Genomic DNA, 20,307 nt, shown 5'->3' on the forward strand with positions numbered 1-20,307 from the left:
AAAAAAGGGCGTACGTTTACGAAGTTTTTACGAAAACCGTACGATATATCGCTCCAAAAAGCACAAGCAACGTAATTCACTATAGGTCCCACGATCCCTGAAAGTTTCGTGATTCTACGTTAAAAGCCCTAGGAGGAGTAGCGTTTAACAAAAGTGAGGAAGAATAATAATAATAATAATAATAATAATAATAATAATAAGAAGATTACGAAGAACAAGAAGTTGGCTTTTCCAAGCCAACTTAACTAGAAAAGGTAAAGTTCGTGAACGAACTTTAAGTTGGCTTGGAAAAGAACGCTAATAACGTTAAAAAGTTAAAATGGTTGCTAAGCTTTTTCCGTCTGAAGAGTTTGAAGAGTCATTGACATGCTGTTAACTTTTGGCTAAACGCTAAATGCTAAAAACGCTGAAATCTAAAAACATTTGGTTAAACGCTGAAATCTAAAAACATTTGGTTAAACGCTGAAATCTAAAAACGTTTGATTAAACGCTGAAATCTAAAAACGTTTGAATAAACGCTGAAATCTAAAAACGTTTGGTTAAACGCTGAAATCTAAAAACGTTTGGTTAAACCCTGAAATCTAAAAACATTTGGATAAATGCTAAAATCTTGAAAGTGGTTGCTAGGCAGTTGCTAACGTCTTACAGGTGGTTGCTAAGCTGTTGCTAAGCGGTTGCTAGTTATTTGCTAATGTATTACACATGGTTGCTAAGTGGTTGCAAAGCGGTTGCTAAACACTTGCTTACGTTTTCCTAGTGGTTGCTAAGGTGTTGCTAAGTGGTTGCTAGGCAGTTGCTATCGTTTCTAATGTGGTTGCTAAGCTGTTGCTAGGCCGTTGCTAACGTTTTCCAGGTGGTTGCTAAGGTGTTGCTAAGTGGTTGCTAGGCAGTTGCTAACGTTTTCCAGGTGGTTGCTAAGGTGTTGCTAACTGGTTGCTAGGCAGTTGCTATAATTTCTAAAGTGGTTGCTAAGTGGTTGCTAGGCAGTTGCTAACGTTTTCCTAGTGGTTGCTAAGGTGTTGCTAAGTGGTTGCTAGGCAGTTGCTATCGTTTCTAAAGTGGTTGCTAAGCTGTTGCTATGCTGTTTCTAACGTTTTCCTGGTGGTTGCTAAGGTGTTGCTAACTGGTTGCTAGGCAGTTGCTATAATTTCTAAAGTGGTTGCTAGGCAGTTGCTAACGTTTTCCAGGTGGTTGCTAAGGTGTTGCTAAGTGGTTGCTAGGCAGTTGCTAACGTTTTCCAGGTGGTTGCTAAGGTGTTGCTAACTGGTTGCTAGGCAGTTGCTATAATTTCTAAAGTGGTTGCTAAGTGGTTGCTAGGCAGTTGCTAACGTTTTCCTAGTGGTTGCTAAGGTGTTGCTAAGTGGTTGCTAGGCAGTTGCTATCGTTTCTAAAGTGGTTGCTAAGCTGTTGCTATGCTGTTTCTAACGTTTTCCTGGTGGTTGCTAAGGTGTTGCTAACTGGTTGCTAGGCAGTTGCTATAATTTCTAAAGTGGTTGCTAGGCAGTTGCTAACGTTTTCCAGGTGGTTGCTAAGGTGTTGCTAAGTGGTTGCTAGGCAGTTGCTAACGTTTTCCAGGTGGTTGCTAAGGTGTTGCTAACTGGTTGCTAGGCAGTTGCTATAATTTCTAAAGTGGTTGCTAAGTGGTTGCTAGGCAGTTGCTAACGTTTTCCTAGTGGTTGCTAAGGTGTTGCTAAGTGGTTGCTAGGCAGTTGCTATCGTTTCTAAAGTGGTTGCTAAGCTGTTGCTAGGCTGTTTCTAACGTTTTCCTGGTGGTTGCTAAGGTGTTGCTAACTGGTTGCTAGGCAGTTGCTATCATTTCTAAAGTGGTTGCTAAGTGGTTGCTAGGCAGTTGCTAACGTTTTCCAGGTGGTTGCTAAGGTGTTGCTAAGTGGTTGCTAGGCAGTTGCTAACGTTTTCCAGGTGGTTGCTAAGGTGTTGCTAACTGGTTGCTAGGCAGTTGCTATAATTTCTAAAGTGGTTGCTAAGTGGTTGCTAGGCAGTTGCTAACGTTTTCCTAGTGGTTGCTAAGGTGTTGCTAAGTGGTTGCTAGGCAGTTGCTATCGTTTCTAAAGTGGTTGCTAAGCTGTTGCTAGGCTGTTTCTAATGTTTTCCAGGTGGTTGCTAAGGTGTTGCTAACTGGTTGCTAGGCAGTTGCTATAATTTCTAAAGTGGTTGCTAAGTGGTTGCTAGGCAGTTGCTAACGTTTTCCAGGTGGTTGCTAAGGTGTTGCTAAGTGGTTGCTAGGCAGTTGCTAACGTTTTCCAGGTGGTTGCTAAGGTGTTGCTAACTGGTTGCTAGGCAGTTGCTATAATTTCTAAAGTGGTTGCTAAGTGGTTGCTAGGCAGTTGCTAACGTTTTCCAGGTGGTTGCTAAGCAGTTAATAGGTGGTTGCTAAACCCTGGCTGGGGTGCCGGGGTGTCCAAACTTTTGACTGATAGCTGCTCCATACAGCAGCTCCTCCATACACTCACAGTACTGGAGGAGCAGGGGAGAGAAGGGGTTCCGTGCGCAGAGCTGCTCGTGTGTGAGATGGAACTCTGGGCCCCCCATTCATTTCTATGGGAAAACTTCGTACGACATTTGTACGAAATCCGTACGACGTATCGTTTCGTAAAGCATATTTTCGGAAAGAACTCACTAAGTTCTATAGACCATCCGAATTTCGTCTTCATATCTCAAAAATTCTGACGTTCACAGCCGTTCAAAAATCTTCTAGTTCATTGTCTATGGAAAAAAGGGCGTACGTTTACGAAGTTTTTACGAAAACCGTACGATATATCGCTCCAAAAAGCACAAGCAACGTAATTCACTATAGGTCCCACGATCCCTGAAAGTTTCGTGATTCTACGTTAAAAGCCCTAGGAGGAGTAGCGTTTAACAAAAGTGAGGAAGAATAATAATAATAATAATAATAATAATAATAATAATAAGAAGATTACGAAGAACAAGAAGTTGGCTTTTCCAAGCCAACTTAATAATAATAATAATAAGAAGATTACGAAGAACAAGAAGTTGGCTTTTCCAAGCCAACTTAATAAATACATGCTATAAAAATTCTCTTTATCCGTTGAAAATGCCTCCATATCTTTATATTTTATGGCACAGACAATTGATGATGGAACTACTTACTTTAGCCCAGTGCTTGAAGTCATTATTGGCAAGTTTGTTCACTTGGTGGACATCGCTGGGCAACACCGCTAGGCAGTTATGCTGCATGTTGGGTGGTATGTTACACTGAGGTGAAACTCATTTACCTTACTTGGTTATGTTCATGTGCAAGATAAATAACAAAATAATGACCGTATTGTGAGAATTATCATAAAAAAAAGTACATTAATATTTGATATTTACTTGACCATTGTATACATGCTTGAAAGGCCATGTTGAAAGGCATTCACATCATATAGTTCTCTGATGTATGGAAATCTTTGATGTGCCCAACTTGAGGTTCCCACTAGAGCTTAGATCGGGCCCAAAAAAATGGTGCACATTCTGCCCCAGCCCGCCCCTACCCAAACCGCCCCATAAACTGTTTTTCTGAGCCTGAGCCCGATTTAAACCCGACATTTTTTTAGGTAAGTAGAGCATTAAAACCAAGCTTTTTAAAGACATTTTCGGGCTCTTTTGAATGAGCGAAATCTGTTCAGAATGATGTTAACTAACATTGCAACACTGCAACAATAAATAAGCATAGACCTATTATTTAAGACAAATGTTTATCTAGAACAGCTACACACAGTGAAGGAGCTCACGTGTGTGCCCAGAGCTGCCTGATTATAACATTCTAACTTTCTAACTTTTCTAACTAATCAGTTCGGGCAGAGATTCTAAGCACTTCAGACGGTGTTCATTTTCTGATAAAATCAACACCTTAAGAATGTAGCACTATTATTTACAATCACACAAGACCAGATTTTAGTACTTAAAAACAGGAAAGTTGTTAAAAAATAATAATAAATTTACTTTTGAAATCTAATTACAGCCTTATAAATATTTTGTATTATTTGGCTCAAGGCGAGAGGGAGTCTTTTTCAGAAATAGTAATAATGAGACTGGTCACTGGAAATGCTCAACATGGCATCTGTTTACCGTTAAAATCCAACCCTTCGACAAACACCCAATCATCTTGATCTTGCTGGTTATGCTTCAAGTGAAGGGGAATCAGCAAAATTGGGGCACTAGTAAAACCCCTGCCTTTTAGTCAGCAGTTTTTTGTGACTAATGCAATGCAATAACCTTTCACTGGTTGCTGGTTGTGTCGCCTTATGAACCACTGTCAACTCACCCACTCTCCTACTCACCACTGCTGACTGGGAGCATGTTTCGAAGATGCTCTGGTCTTGACTTGTCTTGTCTTTTCCTGTCTTGTCAAAGTCACTCAGGCCTTCACGCTTGTCAATTTCTCCCACATACAACAATTTGCCGGTGAGAGACAACTGGTCATGTCTATAACAGATCGCAAACCCTGACACATGTGCCAGGCTGTTGTCATGGGATAATTAACAGCATTTGCTTTAATTATGAGTGGTTTTAATGTTTTGGCTTATCTGTGTTTTTTTTTTTTAAGTTTATTTAAAATGCTAGTTTACTGGAAATGCATAGAGTGTATATAACATATACTGTATTTATAATAGATTCAGTAATGTATGTGAATGTGTGTTTGTACTGGTGTTGATGTGTTGATGTACCACCTGCATCCTCTTTTCCTCTTCTCCTCCTTTAAAAAAAATCCATACCACCATCATTCTCTCTCTCTCTCTCTCTCTCTCTCTCTCTCTGCACTGCAGCCCCCCAGCAGCTCTCCAGCTGTCCGCTCCCAAACCAGCAGTTTTACTGTCACGTTCAGCAGCCGCTATAAACCGCAGGGTATAGGCTGAGGGTAGTGGGAGTGTGTGTGTGTGTGTGAGGGTGTGTGTGTGTGTGTGTGTTTGTGGGGGAGTAGGATTGCCCGGCTTTACTCACAGCGGCGATTCCTGTCACGTACTCCAGAGTAATTCCCCCGCTGCCTGCTGGGAATTATGTAACCCTCCACAATAAGTGAGGGTTTTTTTCCTCCCCGTACAGCCGAACCGGCGCACTCGAAGGCTGTCAGGTGGAACAGACTGGAACGATTAAAAAAGCAGAAAAAGAAAAGAAGGATGTCCTGTAATTGGAACGGACACTGGATGCCACAGGGCACTGTGCTGGGCATCATTTTTCTTGAGGAGGAGTAGAATAGAACCTCACGTGCACATAAGCACTTAACTAAAGGAATTGAAGCTGAAGGAATACATATATATATTTTTTTTAATTAGCATTGGCCAACTAATCAAAAATGACTGTATTTTTCGGATTCTAAGGCTCACTGAATCAATGAACGTCTATTTTTTGCTTTTCTTTTAATACATAAGGTGCACCGGATTATTAGTAAGGACTAGTAAGGATGCTTAAATCGAATTGAGTTGTCATATTTCCCTTCAAATGGGGAAGCGCCTTAGTAAACAAAGCTGCAAACAAACATTTTCAAGCGCCGGATGTTAAGCTACACAGATTTCTCTCCTGAAAACTGTTTATTTGGATTATTAAAGCACTTCCCTTTATTTACAGCAAGCTTAGATTTCCAATGTTTTGTCTAAGGGTAAGTTTTTTTAGTGAAGTTTCTCCAGCACTAAGGCTGGGTGCAGCGCTAACGGGACGTAAATGTGGCCTGATGGCGCTACACTATGGAACCCTGAGTGTTCTGGTAACCCAGGGCACTATCAGCTAGCAGTTCGTCCCATGTATCTTTTTTTAACACGGTAAATACACAGACTACAGTCCAGTATACTCACCTCTGAACGGCGAAAGAGCTAGTGCTGCGGTAAGCAACTAGTGCTAATGCTAATGCTGCTGCACCCAGCCTTAGTGCTGTACTTAAGCAGAGTGGCTTTACCACTCCTTAATACCTGACTGGTAGAATTCATACATAAAATGCACCAGATTATTAGGCATACTGTAGATTTTGGGGAAAATTAAAGGATTTTAAGTGTGGCTTATAGTCTGAAAAATACGGTAACAAAAAATGGTATCCAGAATGTCTGGTGTAATCTTGCCCACACTGTTATTCCCACAGGTAATTGCAGAGTTATTTAGCTTTAAAGAGAAATGGCAAAAGTCATGGGACACAAGCTTTTAAATATGTTTTTCTTTTACAGAAACACATGCACACACACACTTCAGCTTTACTCATTAGCATCAACAGGAAACAGCAGCTGGCTTCTCAGGTAGCTACATGAGCTGACCCAAGAGACATTACACAAACCAGAGCGTGATATTACACACACCAACACACACACACACACACACACTCATTCCCTCACGTCTCTCACTCTCCATCAAACACTAATCTGATTACGTGCCATCCCCCCAGAGAATTACCATACTGGCAACATTCATTCACTCCAGCCCTGTGGATGTTCTTCAGCATCTTCAGCTTCCTACAGTAGCTATGAATAACTTTGAATGAGCATGCAGTGAGCAAGTATGTAAAGAGGCGGAAGAGAGAAAAGAGAGAAATAGTGTGAAAGGAGAGATATAGCGACAGAACTAGAGAGAGAGTGTAGTTACAGGGGTGTGAAAATGAGCTAAAGATAGACGAGTGACATTTTTGAAGGGTTAATGAAACCCTATCAAGCTCATTTTAACCTTGGTTATGTACAGATCTCTGATTTTGCTATTTATAGGTATATGTTTGAGTAAAATGAACATTGTTGTTTTAGTCTATAAACTACGGAGAAAATTTTTCCCAAATTCCAAATAAAAATATTGTCATTTAGAGCATTTATTTGCAGAAAATGAGAAATGACTGAAATAACAAAAAAGATGCAAAAAGGGGCTTTCAGACCTTAAATAATGCAAAGAAAAGTTTAAAGAGTTCAGAAATCAATATTTGGTGGAACAATCCTGTATTTTTTAATCACAGTTTTCATGCATCTTGGCATATGCTCCTCCACCAGTCTTACACACTGCTTTTGGATAACTTTATGCCACTCCTGGTGCAGAAATTCAAGCAGTTCAGCTTGGTTTGATGGCTTGTGATCATCCATCTTCCTCTTGATTATATTCCAGAGGTTTTCAATTTGGTAAAATCAAAGAAACTAATTTTAAGTGGTCTCTTGTTTTTTTCCTGAGCTGTAGATCTATGAATGCCTGTTTTCTATTAATGTATAAATGGCTTAAGTTATACACTCTTAAAAGGATACGTGAGATACCTGAGAAAGCTTTAAGGACGCACTTCAGGTGCAGTTTTAAATTGAAAAGGAAGAATTTCAGTTTTTTTATATATAAAAATGAAGTTGATGAATTTTTTCTTAAAACTGTAATATAAATAAAATAAAAAAATCAATGGATAAATAATAAATATTTTAAAAATGCTTAAAATGTCCACATTCTGCAGTTCTTGCTGTCTCTAAGCTACATATAAAATACTTCTCTGAGAAAAGTTTAAAAGACAGACACAGCAGACAGGGTGGGGCCATAGAGTGTAGAAAAATCTGGACCTAGCCTCCATCTCTCAACGGATTCATGTATACTGACCCATATTTTAACCACCAGACACTCATTTTCTGGCCCACGCACACACACACTGCAGCAGCATCTCCACTTGGATCGCCATATATATACAGTATATGTACCCCACATAGTCCAGTTCCCTTTCTGGGAAGGGCTGTTTCAGCTTCAGCTTCCTTCCCCTTGCTCGAACCATTAAACCAGCACTCCTGGGTCAGAGTGCATTGTCCACATGTTGCCAAAGCTTTTGAACATCGACTGCAATCGTTCCTTTTTTCAAGACCAAAGCTAAAGGCTAAATCAAGGCCTATTGTTATTAGCAGCATCCCCTATGAATATATAGCCTCCCAAATGCAAGGTTGTGCAAAAAGGTCGTCTTCCTTTCATTCTGGATCGATCTTTTTTAAACAGTCTGTGCAGTCTTGGGAAATCCACACCCTATAGTGCTATTATCTTCAGTGGAAGAGAACAGATTTATGAAGGAGTGGTGCTGAATAAGCTGGATACTGGTCTACTGGGTGAGAGAGGGAGTAGTAAACTATTTTTAAAAAGAGGAAACATCTCTCAGGATCAGAATTAGTATCTTATAAAATAGATCAAATTAAATAATAGTGAGGTAAAGGTATAGTGTTTTTGTTTTTCTGAATGTAGAGTACAGGTCAAGTTCAGGTTATAGATGTTATGGCCTATAATTACCAGTGTATCTGTGTTTCTGATCAAATGTTCTGATCATGTTGTATTTTTTCCCACAGTACTACTGGCTGTTTGTGCTGTCCAGAGGTCTGGTAGGGATTGGAGAGTCCAGTTACTCCTCTATCTCTCCTACCATCATCGGGGACCTGTTCTCCAGCAATAGCAGAACCATTATGCTCTCTGTCTTCTACCTGGCCATTCCACTGGGAAGGTAAGCAATGTCCATCTTTAGGCTTGGAAGATACTTACTGTTACCTACGGGGCGATATGGCAAAAATCTGCATCACAATATTCAATTTCCTCATTTCAGTCGATACGATACAATCCGATATGATAGTGATATGAGCGGTATAAAAGCCACCACACTTGGTGTATGTAAAAACGCATATCACGGTATTTTTCAAGATTCTGACGGTTTCACGGTATATCGCGGTATTTTTATTATTATTATTATTTTTATTTTACATTTTTTTGCATGACTGGGCTTTAATATAGGGTTTGTAAGTTACTGTACTGTTTGGAGTACATGTAATATAAAACACTAAGGCTTTAAATTAAGGCTTTGATTAGTATAGGGTTTACCTCAGACTTGGTGATTCGGTGCTTGGGCAGATTCACTATGTCGAAGCCCCAGAGTCTGCTCTATATCATAAAATCCAACGGGAACGGCACCCACTTTGACTGGTGTTCTGTCGAGTTGTGCTGCCTTTGCAAACCGTGCTTCCCTAGTGAATATTTAATGTCTCAGTTAAACATGTAATCAACCGGAGATCCAATTTAAAACCTACAGCTACTGACACAAGATAGCTAACGCTAACTAGCTCTGTAAACAGAGCTGTAAGCTCCTCCTCAGATCAGGACCGCTTTTGGGCAGTCCTGAGTCGAGGTTGGGGGAGACATGACATCACTGGTTGGCTTCAACAGTTTACATCTCTCTGATCAACTTGTATTTCTGAGGATGTTCTTTTACTAGCTACTGCAGACAATGGAGGCTAAAGAACAGTTTCATATACAGTATTATATAACTCAGAGAGACCTATAGCATTTCACAAAAAATATGGATTTTAGTAGAAGGAGACCTTTAAAGAGCCATGCATGTAATGCATGTGTAAGATACAGTGTAGATTTTATGCACAACCATAAATTGGCCTTCTGTCTATGTATAACCTCTATCTTCAGAAAAATAACTTTTCAAGTACCTATTTTAAAGCTTCTGGAGGTTCATTTACTAAGGTTTTTATTTACTAAAGCATTGAATAAAATGGGCAGGCTTGTTTGCAAAGACAACACAAAAACACAAATACAGGAACAGAGCAGTATTTGAACTTCCCACCCTGAGCTTGGCACACCAAAGAAACTGTCTGTCACATGAATACGCCTCATTCAGGCTTTCCACAAGACACGAACCCATTTAAACTGCGCTGTAAAGAAGCTGAAGTCTATTTCAGTGTATGTTTTCCTTCCTAACCTCACTATACTTAAAGTAGAGGTCAGATTGGATTAAACCTGATGATGACAGGTTGAAAAAAATATTATTTTTAAATGACTATAAAAAGAAGACTTTTCAACTCTTACTTACTTCAAACCAGAATGCAAATATTAGTTTTAACAAACAACCCTAACGTTTTTCAATAATGATAATATAGTGCTGGGTGGGTAAAGATTAATATTCGTTGCTACATGCAATAACTAGTATAACTAACTACATGTAACAACTTTGCCTGAAACCTCTCCTTTCTATCTAACGTCCTATAAATATGAAATGTACCTTGTTCAAAAATGTGATGTTCACAGAAGCTTTAACTCTTTCATATTTCTCATCCCTGGCTCCACTTATCACAGAGAGGAGAGCTGGTTAACTACTACTTAGAGTCTCCTCCCACAGCAACATACAATATTAATAATGCCATGGTCCAAACTACCAAAAAAATAAAGTATCTAAAGCAGAGATTATACACTTCTCTACTAATCCTCTCAACTTGTGATGTTGGAGTGAAGGGTGAATAAGGGTCTCTAGCTATGGGCTGCCATTTCTCGTCTGAACCACTAATCATTCACTATCATTTACACTAACACACTTTACTTCAGGGGTCATCAATTAAGTTTTGCTGTGGGCCAGATATTTTCCAGGTCATTATGTGTTTCTGCTTTGGCAAAATGAAGTGTAATGGGATGAAGTGCTACAGACTAGTAGCTCCCCAGCCCAGAGGGTTGTTGAACCCAACTGCAGAACAGTTGATCTCAAAGCAGGTAAACCCAAGAAAAAAGGACAAATAAATAAATAAATACGACGCTACTCATGCGGGATCGAACCTGTGTCGACAGGGTCGCGATACAATACACTACCACTGCCCCGGCTAGTGAATTGGGACACAGCCAGGAAAAAACGCACTTATAAGGAGATCGAGAGCCCAAGAACAGGCGGAAAACGAAAGTCACGCCAAGTGCGACAGAAAGAGAGGAGAGGCATGTAAACAAAAGCTCGCCAGAGAAGCTTTTTTTTTTTCATTATCGTTCATAATAGTTCAAACAACCTCACGGGCCAGATGTTTCATGCCTGCCTATTGCCGACCCCTGCTGTTCTTGTTCCTCTAGTAATGAGGATGCTACCACTAACACCAAAAATGGACACCAAGCTTCTACTACCATGGAAAGGTCATACAAAGCACAAATGACTCAATTCAAATGACTCTGAGGCCCTGAGAGACTCTGAGAGGATCAGACAATTATGACTCAGCTTGACCTCCATGGTACTTCATTGTACTTCCATTTTTCTCCCGTTCCTAAATAGCCTGGAGAGTTATTTATTTATTTTTTTATAGCAGACCATTTTGAAAACAGAAAGGCTGTGCAAATTGAGCCTCATGACAGAAACATTATCTGCACCGCCATCTCAGCTCAGTAAAGGTCAGATTCACAGAACCGGGCCCAGTGGTGCGCAGACCTTTCGGTGCGGTCGCTGCCACGGACCAGAAGGCAGAAAGATGAGCAGGATGTGTGAAAGGATGAGAGATTGACATCCAAAATGGACACACATGGACGAAGACGAGAATGATCGACAAGAATGACGAAACTCCAAGTAGTTTTTTTTTCTGGTTCTGTTTGCCAAAGCTGAAAAAGACGAGCATAAGAAACGAACATAGAAGGAGCGATAAAAAATGGATGCATGCAGCAGGAAGGTACATGAGGCGCATTCTTATTTGCTGTGAAAACTCCCCACAGTGCATTGCGGCTGAGTTGGTTCGGCTGAGCTACATGGGGTTGTATTTTTTTGTTTCATGTCCAAAACCCATCAGAGGGGGGAGATAAGACTCCGAGAAAAAAACGACAAACAGCAGATTTACTGCAGTATTCATATTATCACTGTGTTCTCTCCGCATTCAATCAACTAAAAAACAAGTTATCAAGAATCCAGAGAATCCAGAGAATGTGCAATCATAAGCTATTAACGCTGCAGTTCAAGCTATTACACTTGTGCTCTAAAATTTGTGAGATACAGTAAATTAGTAAGAGACATTAATCTGTAAGCCTTCAGTAATTGCAGGGCATTATGAAAACATTGCAATGCTCTTATTAAGCAATTAAACAAACTGGTAATTACTGTAACTGGGTCACTTATAAGAACTTTATTAAGAGATACTGTAGCTATAGTGTAAAAAAAAAAGTATTTTTCATTGCATTTTGTTTAAGATTTTATACATCATACTCATAACAGTACAGTACATAACAGTATACATGATGCATTGGCTGGTAACTAATTTTGTGTTCAGTGATGTTTGCCATGTATCATGGATGGCAAAGGATGTTTTACTAAGTCGCAGGGTATGACTCTAGGATCTTCTGCATTAAATGTGGATGTAGATAGATAGATAGATAGATAGATAGATAGATAGATAGATAGATAGATAGACAGACAGACAGACAGACAGACAGACAGACAGACAGACAGACCTTTATTGATCCCTTTGGGAGGTTCCCTCAGGGAAATTTAAATTCCAGCAGCATCATTACAGTAAACAATTAACATACACAAGGAAAATTGGAAAAAAAAAAAAAAAATATATATATATATATATATATATATATATATATATATATATATATATATATATATATATATATATATATATATATATATATATATATACAATATACAAGAGTCCAGCAGGAGAGATATTGCATATTATTATTATTGCACTCAGTTTAAAAATTATTGCACATAGTTTTGGTATGTTTTAATCAGTCTTTAGAAATAATGTGATTACTACCAAAGCTGGTAGTAATGGTTGAAATGGACAATTTTGGCCAGATGCCGTCAGTCACGATCATTACCATCAACTGCACTGCTGTCCACTGTGGGTTGTTATAATATGTTATTCTGTAATCGGATGATTATTTTTTCGATTAGTTGATTAGTCAGCGATTATTTCTGTCCCTAGCACTTTATGTAATACAGTACAGTCGACTTTGTCGATTATATTGACTAATCGTTGCAGCCCTAGGCAGTAATGCCCATTTTTCTGTAAAAAATTGATGGGAATTGAAAGATTGTCCCATCCATCTGGCACCCGCTGTAAGGCCTCACTTAAACTATAATTTGTGTAATTATCATCACTCACAAAATAACACCTCGCAGCTTATACAACTCTGGGATTTCCCAAGCCATCCCCTGAGGTAAAACCTGAACTTAATCAATTTACATACTGCTTATATACCGCTACGATTGAACATTAGTTTAGCCGAATCACGGCCTTCTGAACTGTTTCACCTCTAAATGTTAACATTCCTGTATTCAGAAATCTGGTCCTGGAGCTTCAGCAATGTAGCTGCTAATGGTATCCATGAGAGATTGACTGCAGTAGAATAAAATGTCAGGAAGGTGAAACAGTCGGCGCACGAGTGTTTCGGTATGTAGAGGCCGAGAAGGTCCATAGCTAACAAAGCGTCCATTAGCCGAAACAATAAGAGGCCAGCGATCGGAACGCCAAACCCCGCCGCCTCACTTCCTGTTCCAGACACCGACTGTTTATCTGCAGCCAGGTTGTTATGACCGTTTCCAGGAAGTGAGCTCAAGACTGAGCGCGAGAGGAGAGGGAAAACTTTTCTCCGGCCAATAAATGAATCCGGAGGGAACGGCGTTCTGTGAGGTCAAGAGCGAATGCGTTCTTATGGATCGAACAGAACCGAAGCTGCGTCGCCCAAAACTGACTTACTGTTTCCAGCTTGTTCTTCCTGTGCCTGTATCACTTTTCCAGTACATCGGACTCACAAACACACACACACACACAGACTTTCTCTCGTTCCTGTCCTCTTTAGACTTCTCTGCAGTCAGGTTAGTCAGTAGGAACTTCACATGGTGTCTGGTCTCTTGGGCTTTATTTTTGGAGAGGTAATAAGTTCAATGACACAGATAAAGGCGTTGGTGTATGAAATGTGTATAGAGCTAGAGCATATACAGATTTTGTCAGCTAACAACCATGGACTTAATGTATATTTTATTGAGATTTTAAAAGATAGACCAACACAAAGTAACACATAATTGTGAAGTGGAACGAAAATGATACATGGTTTTCAAAGTTTTATTCAAATAAAAATCTAAAAAGTGTGACATGAAAAAGAAATGTATTCAGCCCTCTTTACTCTAAAACCTCTACAAAAAATCTAGTGCAATCAATTGCCTTCAGAAATCACTTAATTAGTTAATAAAGTCAAGTAGTGTAGTCTCAGTATAAATACTGTGAAGGCCTCAGTGGTTTGTTAGAAAGCACTAGTGAACAAACAGCATCATGAAGACAAAGTTGTGAAGCAGTTTAAAGCAGGGTTAGATTATAAAAAACACATCCCAAGCTTTGAGCATCCCAACGAGTGCTGTTCAATCCATCATGACATCAAGACATGGCTACCCAAACTGACAGATCAATGAGCAAGGAGAGCACTGGTCAGAGAAGCAGCTAGGAGGACCATGGTCACTCTGGAGGAGCTGCAGAAATCCACAGCTCATGTTTGATATTTTAGTATACTGTACATTATATACAACATATACAAATATTCTTTTCTGACTTTCATTAAGGTTCATTACTGTATTTTGGTTAGATCATGTTTCAGAGGTTTGTAAGTCCTGGCAGCTTTTCTGTAGCTTTTATATTGTTAATATTGATATTGAAAATATATCATATCATCTAAAATTAAGATATATTGCAATGCTAATATTGGCCTTATTGTCCAGGTCTAGGTATGCACTTATTCTATGGAACTATTTGGGGACTATTTGGGAACTTTTGGGTTACAGTTATGTTTCAATTTTTAAACTTATCCAAACAAAGTAAGCATATTTGATTCTCAATGTTTGTAATACTGTAATATTTTATAATATATCATAATTTTGGCTAATTATCTAGATGAGAAAATCATACAATGACAGAAAATCACACAGATTATTAAGAATAATAGCAAGTGTGTGTAATTAATTAAACAACCACTAATACAATGCCGAGTGATTTCGATATGCTTCTATTAGCAACAAACTAGGAAGCAAACTAACAGAGTTTGAGAAAAGGACCAAATATCTGAGACAAAATATCCTTTTTCCTTTTTTTTATATATTTACAAACACAGATCCATTGTGAGGCATGTATCAGCCTGCTTCTCTGTGGGACTATTTGCCAGATCAGGGTGGTTAATTGTAAACAATGAGCTTTAATTGCATCGGGCCTGGTTAACGCCTTGTGCTTGGGAACACAGGAAGCTGCTGTGAGTTGGAATGTCCCGGCCTGAATGGAATGATATTAAGAAAACATCTCTATAAAATAACAAGGCCAACAGGTTATCAAATGATGTTAACATACCATCGTATCACGCATTAATGTTACATTAAAATAGTGTTCTTTTGAAGGTGCCAAGAACAGAGCCGTAGAAGGAACCGGTTTTGGGGATCTGAGATACCGTAATTTTCAGTGGAGGATTTTTTTTTAGGGAGCCAAGGGTAGTTCTTCTGCAGCACATTTGTCTTTAAGAGTGTGTAATGGTTATTACTAGTGGGTATTTTCAGGTCTTTTTAGGCCTTAAGGGAAGGTGTACAGATTTGTGGAAAATAAAATCGAAGGTTGTCATTTTTAGGTTACTTTTAATAGTATTAATGCTTTTTAACCTTTAAAAATATTGTATTAATACTAATAGATTTTTGGAAGCAAAAAGGGTTAAGATCTTGAAATGGTCCATTCAGGATATTTGATTAATGTGGAATCTGCCAGGTGGTATCATCCTACTGTCTAATATTGATGGTTCTCCTTTTATGTTTTATGTCAAGGTGAAGCTTGTTTTTTCATTGTTTTTCCTTGAAGTACTTGTCTTATAAATTCTCATATTATAAATTCTCAAATTCTGATATTTTTCTTGGCCTGCCACTTCTGGGCTTAACAAGAACTGTCCCTGTGGTCTTCCATTTCCTTACTATGTTCCTCACAGTGGAAACTGACAGGTTAAATCTCTGAGACAACTATGTTGAATAATCTTTGTTTTTACATCATTTGAGAGTTGTTTTGATGAGCCCATGATGCCACTCTTCAGAGGAGATTCAAATAGGAGAACAACTTGCAATTGGCCACCTTAAATACCTTTTCTCATGATTGGATACACCTGGCTATGAAGTTCAAAGCTCAATGAGGTTACCAAACCAATTTTGTGCTTCAGTAAGTCAGTAAAAGTAGTTAGGAGTATTCAAATCAATAAAATGATAAGGGTGCCCATACTTTTGCACTGGTCAAATTTTGGTTGAATGCATATTCCACATTTTCTGTTAGTACAATAAACCTCATTTCAATCCTGAAATATTACTGTGTCCATCAGTTATTAGATATATCAAACTGAAATGGCTGTTGCAAACACCCAAATATTTACAACTAAAAATGATTAAGATTAATAGGGGTGCCCAAACTTTTTCATATGACTGTAAGTCCCAGTTTACCCATGTTTATTTCTGAACAAACTATACTTCAAGTGCCAGCATAGAAAGTACACACTACTGATGTCAGCACATGTAGAACATGCTGCTCTTTATCTGAACTTCTGATCGTAATTGCTCTTAAGCTCACTCGTCACTAGAAACGTCAAGGTGATTCCATCAAAATGACATTTGTATCTTCAGGGGCTTCATTTGCCTCGTTCTCCTCTGTAGCTCCAGCGTGAGTCTCCTTATGGCGTCTAAATCCTTTTCGTCCTTCAGGGGCAGTGATGTTATCTGTTGTCTCTATGAATCGCTGAAGCGAGGAATGTCCTGGAACAGCTTCAGCTAAGCTCACTGCCTGCTTTACTGCGCACTTCAGACAGGAGACAAATGAAGTTTGTGGAATTCAACGCCCTTCCTGTTTTAATATCGTACAGCTATATTATCAAAGCCAGGCCTCATATTTCTTATGTGGTGGGACTCGTTGGCTTCTGCTTATAAATGTTTGTCCTAATAATATTTAAATGTTATCATAAGTCAACTGGAGAATGTTTGTTCTGCTCTTGGGGAAGGTATCTATCTTCAGGCCGTAAACACACGCGTGGCCTAATGGCTGAAGGAGGACCTCCACGTTAGCCTTAGATCATAAATCCTAAGGGTTGTGATAACACAGAGGAGCTTTTTTAGTAACTAGAGGGTACGATGCCCTTTCGGAAGGAAACATACTTCATTTCCTGCTACTTCTGTTTGCTATTCATGAAGTTCTTTTCCACTCAATGAGGGCAAGGAGGACCAAGGACATCAGAAAGGAGGCGAGAGTCTGAGAGAATAGAAATGATTTGCGTTTCCAGATAGTTTAAAAATCACTCTGGCCGTTTCAGAGCCTGGCTTTCATCAATTAATTTAGAATTTGAATGTGGGCCCAATTCTGATTCTGATTGCTGAATGCAATAAGTAGAATTATCTGCCCATCTACTCACACCAACACCTCGGCTGCCACGTATAATATAAGAATCTGCCCCATCTACTCATACAACATCTCGGTTGCCGAGTATATTATAAGAATCTGCCCCATCTACTCATACAACATCTCGGTTGTTGAGTATAATATGAGAATCTGCCCCATCTACTCATACCAACATCTCGGTTGTTGAGTATAATATAAGAATCTGCCCCATCTACTCATACCAACACCTCGGTTGCCGAGTATAATATAAGAATCTGCCCCAACTACTCATGCCAACACCTCGGTTGCCGAGTATAAGATAAGAATTTGCCCCATCTACTCACACCAACACCTCGGTTGCAGAGTATAATATAAGAATTTGCCCCATCTACTCACACCAACACCTCGGTTGCAGAGTATAATATAAGAATTTGCCCCATCTACTCACACCAACATCTCGGTTGCTGAGTATAATATAGGAATAAGCCCAAGCTGCATGTGCCAGCACCACGGTTGCTGAGTATATATGGGAATCAGCTTGAACTGCATGTGCCAAAACCCTGGTTGCCCAGTATAATTTGGGAATCGGCCCAATCTATTTGTGCCAACATCTCGGTTGCCAAGTATAATTTGGGAATCGGCCCTAACTGCATGTGCCAGCACCCCGGTTGCCAAGTATAATATGGGATTGCCTAGAATAATGTGGAAATCGGCCCACCTATTTGTGCCAACATCTCGGTCGCCAAGTATAATTTGGGAATCGGCCCGAACTGCAGGTGCCAACACCTCGGTTGCTGAGTATAATATGGAAATTGTCCCGATCTATTTGTGTCAACACACCGGTTGCTGACTATATATTGGCATTCGCCAAAATCCTAGTTGCCCAGTATAATTTGGGAATCAGCACAGTCTATTTGTGCCAGAATCTTTGTTGCCAAATATAATTTGGAAATCAGCTCGAACTGCATGTGCCAAAACCCTGGTTGGCAAGTAAAAATATAGGAATCGGCCCAAGCTGCATGTGCCAGCATCCCGGTTGCTGAGTATAATATGAGAATCAATTGAACTGGCATGTGCCAGCACCCCAGTTGCTAAGTATAATATGGGAATCAGCCCAAGCTGAATGTGCCAAACCAAGGATTGCTGAGTATGTATGGGAAGCAGCTCGATGTGCCAACACCCTTTGTTGTCAGGGATAATATGGCAATCGGTCCGAGCTACTTCTGCCAGCACCCCGGTTGCCAAGTATAATATAGGAATCAGTTTTAGGTGCATGTTTCCAGGTATACTATGGTAATCAATCCAAGCTACTTGTGCCAACTTTCCAGTTGCCGAGTATGAATCACATTTGGCCCAATTCTAGTCTTAATTTGAGTCTCAGCAAATGCTTCCATACATGTTATAAATGGACCTCTGGGAGATATTTAAGCATATTTCTAAATGATTTGAATATCTTAAACATTATAAAAAATCTAAATTTAACAAGGTATGTTCAGATTTCTACACTTTTAGGCCTAAATTGTGGTCAGTAGATCAGTAGTTTGCTGACATTTTTGCAACAGTGCCACACAGTTCAATAATCTTTAAGACAGACTGCAAACAGAGAGGAGTCACCGCAATCAAAGCAAGTCTCTGTGTGTGTGTGTGTGTGTGTATGTGTGTGTGTGTGTGTGTGCGCGCTGGTTTCCTTCATAGTCAAGCAAACAGAGTAATTATGAGCATTATCACAGAGTAAACAGGACACAAAGCTGAGAGAGTTTGGTCTGCTTCTGAGCAGCTGTGACTCAGATTCTTCAGATTGCACCAGACACAGGTCCACCTGCAGCGCGTCTCACGTAGTCGGCAACACATCCATATAAGGAAGCTTTAACATGCTTTTCTGTGTAATAATCAGACATCAGAAATGTACTATGCTTTACTTTACTTCTCCTTTAAATATAACAGAATGAAATATTAACTATAAATGTCTAAATGTTTGTGGACACACCTTCTAAGGAATGCATTCAGAGAACACAGCTGTGCAGATGTATACATACAGCCTGTCTACACCCTGTACTGCTAATAGAATAGGACTTTTTGAACATTGCTGCTGTTGATGAATGCAATCAAATCCTCACAGCAATGCTCAAAATTGCAATTAACACTGCTGTGCACTGCCTGACATTATAATACTTGTATGAGCTCCAAACATGCCAGCAAACTGAGTCAGATGGGGCTTTAGCAGTATTTAAGTACAGTTTCAGCAGCTGGTGTTGTTATATAATAGTATAATAGTTTAAAGCAGGGTGTGTTTATGCTTATACAGCACAGATTGCACGTAGTGTTATTTGGGGTTATTCTGACTGCTCTGGGGCAGTGGTGGCTTAGCGAATTGAAGAGCATGTTATTGATAATAGGGTTATAATTTCGATACCCAGGTTTGGCTAGGTCTCTGATGCACCTTTCCTAATTTAGCATTTTTTATTTGCCATTTTTGCATAACATAATGAGTACACCTAACTTTAACACTTCTCTCTATAGACATTCTACATACTCATATTATTATTTCTGCCTATTAGTTCACAATTGGGACTCATCCACAGATTATTTGTTATTTCATTTCATTTTCTACAAAATAAATAAATAAAAAAATCTAGAAATATGGTCCTGAGAGGGACCTGTGGTTCTTAACGGAACTAAAAGTAGTTTTTTTTTTCACATGGCATCGCATAAAAAAGTATTGTATACACCTTGAAATATATCACATTTTGTCACCTTACAACCAGAAACTGTATTTTGTTGGGATTTTAAGTAATAAACCAACACAAAGTAGCACATAATTGTGAAGTGTAATGAAAATGATACATGGTTTTCAAAATTTTAATCAAATAAAAATTTTAAAAAGTGTGACGTGGAAAAGTATTCAGCATCCCAATATCAATAAATTATAGAGCCACATTTTGATGTAATTACAAATAAGTGCATTACAAATAAAATGTATTATTATTTATTATTATTATTAGTTACAGGTGCAAGTATTTTGGGGTATATCTCTACCAGCTTTATAAACATAGAGACTGAGATTTTTTTCTTTGTGAAATAGCTCAGCCTGGTTGCATGTAGGGGTGGGCAATATTATATCGTATACAATATATCGTGACACAGAAATATCATGATACTAAAAATCCATATCGTGATAATAGGGCTGTTCTGTCTTAAA

General features: G+C 39.1%; 1 protein-coding gene across 1 annotated transcript in view; it reads left to right on the top strand.

Annotated features, from left to right (window-relative positions):
• The window catches only part of spns2 (spinster homolog 2 (Drosophila)), a 175,355-nt gene that overhangs the window by 110,124 nt on the left and 44,924 nt on the right, over positions 1-20,307 (top strand). The window contains exon 4 of the mRNA XM_022667647.2: positions 8,280-8,431. Coding sequence (XP_022523368.2) covers positions 8,280-8,431 — 152 coding nt within the window. The remainder of the gene's footprint in view (positions 1-8,279; positions 8,432-20,307) is intronic.

Source organism: Astyanax mexicanus, chromosome 1 (assembly GCF_023375975.1).
Source record: "Astyanax mexicanus isolate ESR-SI-001 chromosome 1, AstMex3_surface, whole genome shotgun sequence".
Lineage (NCBI taxonomy): Eukaryota > Metazoa > Chordata > Actinopteri > Characiformes > Acestrorhamphidae > Astyanax > Astyanax mexicanus.